The sequence below is a fragment of the Vanessa tameamea genome, chromosome 12, assembly GCF_037043105.1.
Source record: "Vanessa tameamea isolate UH-Manoa-2023 chromosome 12, ilVanTame1 primary haplotype, whole genome shotgun sequence".
NCBI classification, from domain to species: domain Eukaryota; kingdom Metazoa; phylum Arthropoda; class Insecta; order Lepidoptera; family Nymphalidae; genus Vanessa; species Vanessa tameamea.
In genome coordinates this window covers 11753073-11763949 of record NC_087320.1, presented here as the reverse complement: position 1 = coordinate 11763949, position 10877 = coordinate 11753073, and the positions used below count along the sequence as shown (strand labels likewise).

At 31.6% G+C, this 10877-nt stretch overlaps 1 protein-coding gene across 3 annotated transcripts; it reads left to right on the top strand.

Moving 5' to 3' along the window:
- Positions 1–10194, top strand: LOC113398459 (glutathione S-transferase 1-1-like). Of its 3 annotated transcripts, none has more exons than XM_026637208.2 (5): positions 1–144; positions 5289–5433; positions 8865–9065; positions 9199–9404; positions 9953–10194. In XM_026637208.2, exons 2-5 carry the CDS (start codon positions 5293–5295, stop codon positions 10053–10055), a joined length of 651 nt encoding a protein of 216 aa, XP_026492993.1. In that variant the 5' UTR covers positions 1–144; positions 5289–5292; the 3' UTR covers positions 10056–10194. The 3 variants fall into 3 exon arrangements, with proteins under 3 accessions (XP_026492993.1, XP_026492992.1, XP_026492994.1); XM_026637207.2 differs by having other exon boundaries at positions 5–140; XM_026637209.2 differs by having other exon boundaries at positions 89–186.
- The last annotated feature ends 683 nt before the right edge of the window (positions 10195–10877 follow it).

The following is a 10877-nucleotide window of genomic DNA, read 5'->3' as shown; positions in this document are numbered from 1 at the left end:
TACGGAACGCACAAGCCGTGTTACAGGAAAAACCTGTCGAATCGTAGTACATGTCCGCTCGTATAAAACCCGATACCTCCCACCGCCGACGTTTACTCTCGGCCGATCTGCATCTCGTGCTGACGTCTCATTAAAACAAAGTAAGTTTCGAATTATAGTGTTGTGATTTTTACGATCTTTTTACCGGTAAGTATATACATTATTTTTTTCAATGAATGTAGTATTAAAAAAAAAACTAACGACCAGCTTATTGAATTTTCATATTAAAATCAGTTATGTAAATTTTCCATCACACGAAAAGGATGTTGATGTTTGTTTGTATTGAATGAAACACCATTATAAATATATCCTTATACCTATCGAGGTCAAATCTGATACTATATTAATTTATAATACTTAATTATATAAATATTGACCACGAAGTATTGAATAACTTTGACTTTGGTCGTTCACCCCAATTAAAATATATAAGTAATTTTAGTATATTAACCTCTAAAAAAACCAGTTGAAGAAAGTGGTTCTATATAAATATTAAGTAATAATAATTAAATTGCTTTGAACTCGAATTTTACAAACAATTACCTATAATTTATCTTATCTATAACAAACTGCGTTTTCATAATGATATTGCAAAATAATTTCCAACGTAACTTTTTAATCTACTTCTTTATATTTAGTATAGTTAATTCGCTATTAATATTCAACTGCAATTTCTAATTTTATACGAAACTACATAAAATGTTTGATTTAATAAATATTATATATTTTAATATAGACATTGTGTATTTTAAGTTCCGTCTAGTTAATTTAAATTAATTCAATATATTTTAGTATAAAATTAAGTTACCACTTAAAACCTAACGGAAGTAAGGCAAAGTGAAAGGAGCTCTGTTATAATTACTTATCATTCCACTGACCTTCATGTTTCCCACGCTTTAATTAGTGTCAAAATTACAATAGTTTAAATTCTAAAGTAACAACACTTTATAACCTGATAAATTTATTGATAAAACTAGTTTTTGCCCGCACCTTTGCCCACGTGTTACATCTTAGGTTTTAGGCATAAAAAAGTAGCTTATCGTCGTTGCGAGTGCAAAAGTCACTTTTTTTTTCTTATTTTTAGATTGTTATGCTATTTTAATCGTTATTTCAATACGCACGTACTGTAAAAACAGTTTTGTGATAACTTCAATAATTAAAAAGTTTTAAAATTTAGCTATGTGACGTTCATACATCGAAAGCTACATAAATTGAAATAACTATTAAAATGGCATAAAAATAAGAAAAAAACACAAAGCGACTTCTGCAGGCGCAACGACTAAATTCGGTTCAGTGGAAAGCTGTGAAAGCGTAACAGAGTTTCCTTCGCATTTATAATATTAGTATAGATTGAATTATACAATTTATATAACACATTTAATATAAATTCATGTTTTATTTAGAAGAAAGGGGTACAAACTAACAACTATAACACGCTAGGAATAGTCGGATAATTGATACAACGATTTTATTGTTATTCTACGTCCGTACATCAATGCAACATTAATATGTGAGATGCAATTAAATCGTATGCACTTATATCATACAAATATATACATATATAAAAGCGAAATACCTCCCACTGATTAATCACGAAATCTCAGAAACTATAATACCTACAAACTTGAAATTTGGCAGGTTCGTCCGCTAAGGGGGTAAAACGAGAGTTGGAAGTTTCTGTTTTATAAATTTCACGCGGGTAAATCCGCAGGTTAAGCTAGTCAGGAACGTATATTATTCACATGAAATGTGATAGGAACATAACAAAATATTATTCAAATGACACCAAGTTACCTTATTTGCATTTAAACGTAAAAAAAAGGTTTAAAGAACTTTATTATCAACAAACACATACAGTCACTTATGTGATAACATAAATTAAAGTAGAAATTTGCAATTCGTCGACGTTGCCATTCTATGTACAATTATTATAAGCAAAAACAAAACAAAAAAAACCTTAAATAATTAATAAACCAGTTCCTATGACATTATTTACCAGAGTTTTAGCGACATCATTTTCCTCTCCACTAAAGCGTAAAGTGGGCACAATAATAGCCCAAGAGGTCACGATCAATCCTGAGACTTTTGCGTACCATCGGGCTATTGATGATGTATTATTATATAAATTATTTGGTTGTACTGTAATTAAACAACAATAAGCGTACCTATACAAAAACATAGATCAATCAAAAATAGATACTTCTAGACGCCGGCCGGCAATTTATTTCGACGTCGTAGTGGTGCGCGTTCACATTGTGACATCATATAATGAAAAAAAATATCGTAAAAATTGAAATTTTAAGTGTAGATGAAAATCATTAAAGCAAGCGGTTCCAAGTTCAAAAGCATATAAAACGAAAATAACAATCATTTACAATAAAAATGATTAATTTTATTATTGATAATTCTATATTTTTATTATTCTTGAAGCTAGTGGAATATAAAATTGTTTGACGTAAATTCTTATCAATGCCTTTTTTTCGAAAGATACTTTAATTTGTGTTTCACTTTGGTATAATTTTATGCCAGAGGAAATTTTAGTTATTATATACATACTAGTTTTCGCCTGCGGCATCGCTCTCGTTTTAGTTGTTTATCATCAGGTGTTAGGTGTGTCTTTCCTTGGAGTTCAAGCTTGCTCCATACCAAATTTGGTTCAGTGGTTTGGCGTGAAAGAGCAACAGACAGTTACTTTCGTATTTATAATATTAGTCTAGATTAAAGTAATTAAAATCGTGCAGGTCGATACTAATACAATGAACAACAACAACAATAACTAATACATGATTATTCAATTCAATTAAATTCTTAGTTTAATGGCTTTTAGTTGTGCCGACAGGGCACAGATTATTTCGCCAATGTCACGTAGGATGGAGAAGACACGAAAGAGATTGATCAGTACGGTTGAGGTAACAGACTACATGATTATACATAGTGTTCTGACTTGTGAGGGAATTGAATTTGTCTATCAAAGTCACTCTCTTCGATAGACAAATTCAACGTCAACTCGGGGCGTTGGTACTGTCTAGACAATATATGAAAATGGATCATTTCCGTAGACAATTAAAAATACTTTTAAAATTAATAACATATTGTAATTTTCAATCAGTAACAAGAATATCAAGACTTTCATTTTCAATTGATTAAACACAGAAAGTATTTAATTGATTTAAAGTCATGCGTAAAAATCGATCTAAAAGCGTAACAATTATCGCATTCAGCAATAAGGTAAACTGTTTTAAAAACATACACATAACAAGGGCATTTTGTATACCTAACCTACCTGTCTGTCTGAAGACATATGATGATGCCGATTTGTGTACCTACTTGTATATCTCATTTAGTTATCTTTTAATCGAGAAACAAATTAGCATCACTTTAAACATAAAGTGTAAGTAGGTTACAGGCACATAAAAAAAAAAAATATTGATTTTATATACGAATATATACGAATGATTGCGAACTGTGCTCCCAATTGTCTCTAGCATGTCTGTCGTTTTGTAATATTAACTGCAACTTTTTTTTAGTAGCGAAAAAACAAACGTTGGCTTGTCAAAAAAGTGTCTAGTCATTGCAGAAAAAATATCCGGTTTTTTTCTTTACGTCGTATCATTGATTATATGTTTTTTCAGTATCGACCAACAAAAAGGAATGTTACGGCCTCGCCAGTTACCTAGTAACATTGAATCGAACTACAGTTGATTACGTTCCGCGTTCACAAGGAAATACAAACGTGACACATTTACGTTTCTCTATAAATCCTAGAGCCATGATTCATGAATCAAACTAACTCATAGATTTTACCCAAATAAATCAAAAATGGATGACTTAAATTAGAATAATTTTCAGACGGGTATGATATAAAATAAAAAAAAAAAAACGAATCAGCATGAACACATCTAAGTCAATTTAAATAATTATGAGTAAAATTTAAAAAAAAAATGGTACATGGTTAGAGAACATCAGCCTTGAACAAAATTAAAAAAAAATAAAATCATGAGACTTTACTTTTTTTTAATTTAACAATAAACTTGTCACGATTTCATGATTAGTTTGTATGCGCAGTTAATAACCACGACAATAACTCATAAGCTCACTTGCTTATATTAAGTATTATTACCTACTGATGTTGCAGATATACCACACAAATATTTTCTCACGTATGAAACAATAGAATTGTAAATTTACAATATACTGACGGTTTTACTAATAAAAAATTACTCTCTAGGAATCATTAGTCACTTTTGAACGGAAGTACCAACTCAAACACTTTAACGAATAAAAGTAATTTTAAATAAAAATCGATAATCATTATATTACTTCTATGTATTTTAACAAAAAGTCCAAATAAAAGACCGCAGCTAATTTAAAAAAGCGTCTTTCGTTATTCCTTCACATTTAATGTATGTAAGTACTTTTGTTTATCAAAATCATCAATATGTGAGAGGATTCTTGATTTTTTTATCAAAATCAAGATATACTTTATTCAAGTAGGCTTTTACAAGCACTTTTGAATCGTCATTTAACAAACTATAAAGTAAAGCTACCACCGGTTCGGAATGTTGATTCTGCCGAGAAGAACCGGCAAGAAACTCAGTAGTTACTCTTTTTCAACATCTAAAAATACAGTCATGTTAGTTAAATACAATTATATATGTATGTTATATATCCCGCCTGGAAGTCAACGAGCATTAACTCAACGCTTTTTTTATCATCTAAGTATCGTATAATATGCCTTCTTTAACAATGTATTTTTTACAAATGATTTGAATCTATGAAACGGCAAAGTAAAAAAATTCTGTAAGTTAAAAATTTTAAATACAATGTAACAACCCATTGTACCTCTGTATACAACAAGATCTTAAATCATAAAATTCCGACGGTAAATCCGATTTTGATAGACATTTATTGTTTTGAAGAATAATTTTATTTAAAGTTTGTTTTATTCAGATCGTATCATATCATATCGGATCGTATCATTGGCTCTGGGTACTACAATACTTTTTTGTTATTTGCGTGTAGCTTACACAATAGTACTCGAAATCAACGAACAATAGGTGGTTGTGATCACTATCCGATGCGAATATCGGATAATGATCACAAAAATAAAGAGACTTTGCACCGCATACCGGTAATCGGCTGGTATAAAATATAAAAAGGTTTCCTGCAAGTTGCGATCAAAGTTTTGTCCATTATTACTGCGATGTTTCATTTTGTTATTAATTTTATGTATTTTCGTATTTTTATAGCAAAATGCCTGTTGATTTGTACTACGTGCCTGGCTCCGCGCCCTGCCGAGCGGTGCTGCTCACTGCGCGTGCTCTCAACTTAAACCTCAACTTGAAACTAGTGGATCTGCATCACGGCGAACACCTTAAACCTGAATACCTTAAGGTAAGGATAAATACTAACGCAGTTATGTAAAATGGAACCGGTACTCAGAAATCTATTTTTGAGCTATTGTCATAAATGGTAAAAATATCCAAATAACTTTTTTCACAAAAAATCCGTCTAAACCTTTAATAGTATCAAAAGGAAATTATAGTGCCGGTTTGCATAACTATGTCTAATTATGATAATGTCCAATTTCGGACAAGACGAGTGGATTCAGGCGCAGTGCCAACCGCTTTATGTTCTTCGGAGACACCGGACTAAACAACTTCTAATTCAGGTCCGTGACTGAGAACCGCAATAGAGTACTCAATAAAGATTTTTGGTCTCATCATCAATAAGACTCGAGAAGTACTTTAGTCTATACTAATGAAATCGTTTGTTCTGACTGGCAACATTAGCAGCCTGTAAATTTCCCATTGTTGGGCTAAGGCCTCCTCTCCCTTGAGGAGAAGGTTTGGAGCATATTCCACCACGCTGCTCCAATGCGGGTTGGTGGAATACACATGTGGCAGAATTTCGTTGAAATTAGACATATGCAAGTTTCCTCACGATATTTTCCTTCATCGCCAAGTACGAGATGAATTATAAACACAAATTAAGCACATGAAAATTCAGTGGTGCCTGCCTGGGTTTGAACCCGAAATCATCGGTTAAGATACGCGCGTTCTAACCACTGGGCCATCTCGACTGGCAACTCACAGAGAAATCTACTGAGTCTAGGAAAAATAAATTTGGAGTACTCCAAATTTATGTTTGTTTATATATGTTTGTTTTGTGAGAAAACATTTTTGATAATTTTTATTTTCATAGTGTAAACATTTTATGAATTTTAACCTTACAAAATCGGGACGGATTGATTATTTTATCAACCACTATATCGACTAGGAACATAATTATCGTTAGATTCGTAGAAAAACCTCAGAGTGATTATACTACGTCATTAGAAATTTAATACGAATGGGGGGTAGTCGATACATTGTACGAAAATATGATCGTATTTGTTATAAAAACGAATGCATTAATGTTTGTTCTTCGTCAAGTTGTATTACCTGATATCACGATATATTTTTATAATTACGTGTTGGTACATCCTTTGCCGTAAACACGATTATGTATATCCAAATGCATCTATAATAAATATTATTGTATTCATACTGGTAATAATACTATATATACATATGTTATAAAACAAATAATTACACGAATTCATCATCGATGCCTTGCATGCATAAAGGATATATTTTTATTTTTTTTTGTTCATATACAGACGGAATAAATTAAAAAAAAAACTGTTTTTAATTTGGAGCTTTTGCTAGTAGCTGTATCATGTAATTGTAACATAGGTACTTAACAATGCTTTCCGAAGCACAGGACTAAAACCTTATTATAAGTCCGAAGCGGGATTTGAATCGTTCGGGGTCTTGGGCTTTATAGTGTAACCACTAGACGAGAAACTAGCAATGTTCTATACATTATCGAGCAAAATAATTATTTATATTTTTTATTTTTAGCTCATTTCTCTTCATCGGTTATAGTGTGAGAACTGGATCCCCTCAAATTGTATTTTGGACACATGTTAGGCCCTGACAATCTACATTCATATCACAGATTATAAAACAAATACATACTTTAAGGTTCTTAGACTAAATATTATTTGCTTTTCTACATACATTCCATATAAGCAATTAAATTAAAAAAAAAAAGGTATAATTGTTAAAAAAAATTAATAAATGACTTTCTGTATAAAAAACAACTTAGAGTTTTATACCCATGAATGAATAACTGTGCAATTTAGAGTTAAGAATTTTATACCCATGGCAATCAGCCAGGTCCGGCCGCCGAATAAAGCCTTTATAAAGTTCAATGGAATTTTAACCCTATCACTTCTGTAATAATGGCTAAATTGTCCTGGTACACCATTGAAGGTCAGAAGTTGCACGAGTGATGTAATTTAGAGGTGGCGTTGAACTCAAAGGAGACCATCGCGTGTTTCCATTGTAAAACGAACATATCTTTAGAACTGTGTATTTACTAGGTTTATTTGTATTGCGTAAACAACTTGAATTGTAACGATAGATCTTATTTTAACTAGTATTTGCAAGATAATAAATATTTATATTTTAGGTAAAAGATTGTAATTAATAGTTTTTCTATTGAGTTTATTTTTATATGTACATTAATATAGTAAGTAAATATTAATAATTTCATGTTTAGGATCTAAAAGGGCGAACGGCAGTTAAAAAAATTGTATCTAGCAATTTATTTGAAAAAATATGTTGGTGTAACTTGTTACTATTTATGTAAGGCTAATTGGTATATTAATATAATAAAGAAATACCTGATCCGATGTTTGTTTGTAACTTTTTTCAACCATTATATTTAAATTCTGAATGGGAGGCAGGGCCGGATCTACCATATGGCTTTTTGGGCTTCAGCCTAGAGCCCCGTGGATTCAAGGGGGCCCTAACTAAGTCGAGTCAAAGTCAAAAATATACAATAATGCGAAAGAATCCATAAATTTATTAAGTTAAACAGATCCTATGGTTTACAGCTCTGCGAGTCCTGCAATTAATCAAACCCATTCAATGAATTTAATTCAAATCTACGTTCTTAGAAAGATCTGTCTGATCAAAGATATATCTTAAATGGGCCCCTAAGTAGTGTTAGCCCAGGGCCCCCTAAACTTACGGTCCGGCCCTGATGGGAGGCCAATATTGTTTATATGCCCGGGCTGAAAAGCCCATATTTATATAGATCTGTATTCCAAACACATAAATTATTTTGTACTGTGGTTATTCCTTTAGTTTATAAATGACAACTTACACGACACGCCAACAGGAACCGGTCTCATTCCGTTACATTCCAATCGATTTCAAACCGTTTGACTTGAAATATTAATCAACTTACTAACACGCGACTTTTGTTGTGTCGTTATTGGTAATATTCTTTTAACTGTCTCGTTGATTTCGTGACTTATGAGTTTGAAAAATTGAGGTTCTGGATTCAAATCGCGGTAATAATGAATTGTTAAAATTTCGGGTCCAAAGACAAAAAAAATAAAATGATTATTTGTGACAAACCACCAATTTAACTAAATACATAACTAACATCACATTGTCTTAAAAGTCTTGGACCAAATAGGTATATTAGTTATGTTTTTTATTTAATTAATAATCTAAAGTTCAAAATGTTTAAATAAACAACCCATTTTTCACACAATTATTTAAGATGTACCCTACATTTGTCTTAAATTTACAATTATAAGGGTTTTTATTATAAAGTTCTTAATTCGAAATATGTATAGGTAAAATTAAAATATGGACCAATTTTTAAATACATACAGAATAATTAATTCGCTTACCTAACAATTAATCCATAGTTTTATTTATAATCTATACGGCTTTAATTAATTTATGTCTTATTATCCACAGATAAATCCTCAACACACAGTCCCGACTCTAGTAGACGATGGCTACCCGATCTACGAGTCACGTGCTATCATAACCTACCTCGTGAACAAGTACGGAAAGGGAAGTGCGCTCTACCCCGAAGACCCAAAAGCGAGGGCACTCGTCGATCAACGCTTGTACTTCGACATTGGAACTTTGTATCAGAGATTCGGTGACTACTTCGTAAGTATAAGATTTTTTGTAATTAAAATCTTTCAAATAATCTTCAGAAAAAAGCTATTCTTAAAAAAATATTATTAATTACTCAACATCCATAGACAATTACATAATTTTAAACATTTCGATGAATTTACAGTATCCACAAATCTTCGGAGGTGCGCCCGCTGATAAGGATAAGCTAGCTAAAGTAGAGGATGCCCTCAAATTATTGGACACTTTCCTCGAGGGACAAAAGTATGTCGCTGGCGCCAACCTTACCGTAGCAGATCTCAGCATCGTCGCTGGCGTCTCCAGCTTCGAAGCGTCTGACATTGACTTTAAGAAATATGCGAATGTTAAGAGGTAAGATAATCTCTTTATTACAAGCAAGATATGATAGAAATGTTATTAAACGAAAGGAGTCACGAGGGACATCTAGTAACAATACAAAGAATATTTACTTTTATCAAAGTATGCACTTATATTGTTATTATGTAATTTACAACCGTAAATTCACTACTACTTTTTTTCGGAATAAAAATAATAGTTACATTAATGAAGGTTATTAAACGAATCGTAAAAAAAACTATAAGTCTTTTTAAATTAACATGGTTATTTTTATTACTAACAGTAATTAAAACGGGATATTTACCATGTTTTTTATTTTTATTTGGTGGAGCTCGATATTTCGACATTATCTACGAATGTCTTGTTCTCGTGAACATAAAAATATCCCGTTTTAAATACTGTTAGTAATAAACTGTAAGTCATAGACAATGTTTAACATTATCTACCGGTAACCGGTATGTATAGGCTGTATCTAAAATTTAACATATACTTTCCATCACAATTATCCAACAGGTTAAGTTAATTGAAAAACATTTTATAAACAACAATAAATCTTTTTCAAGGTGGTACGAAACCGTGAAGTCCACAGCACCTGGATACCAAGAAGCCAATGAGAAGGGTCTGGACGCGTTCAAGGCTCTCGTAAACAGCCTCCTAAAGAAGTAATTCCTATTCGTGTGAACTAAACCGAACAGATGTTTTCTATTCACTAATTTTAAGTACAACACCGCTTGCTATTTGACTTATGATTGTAATATAAGTTGTAGAAATTAAGGCACAATAAACGAACTGAAATTCTACCTTATATTGTTGTTTATTTCGTCTAAAGCAGTACTTCCCAAACTTATATTTCTCGTGGACCACCTATTGGCATGTGTCCATAACCACAGTTTGAGAGAAACACTAAAATATGAAATAAATTTAAATTTGTTTAATATTGGTGCTTTTAATTCTATCCTTAGTAACCGTACGAGTATTTCAGCAATTAAAATCAATGAATTTGTTAGTGATTATCTCAAACTGATGCCAAAAAAGAAAAGTTAGGTACCTTTGGCATCAAGTATTTATAGTGGTGATCAAGTTCATGTCTGAACAAGCATTAAGCATTGTCGGGCGGATAGCGCTTTGCAAGTCTGTTCACGCTAATTAAATTAATTTCATACATTAATATATTTTGCCTATTAATACCTATGACCTACACATTAAATAATAAAAAATAAGCATCACCGGATGTTACGACTATCGGTTTTTACGACTAAATATGAGTAGTCCCTTCAATGTCGTTATAACAGATTTTGACTGTATTTATTTGTTAAATTGTGTAAACAATACAGGCGACTTCGTTGAGATAAGATCACTGCTTAAGATGTTCAAATATTTTCATTGATATAATTTAATTTGCAGTCTGCAGATTATTTTTATTACTGTATAAGCAGACCTTGGGTTACACTAAAATCTATTTCTTAATATTACCAATCAAACACAACG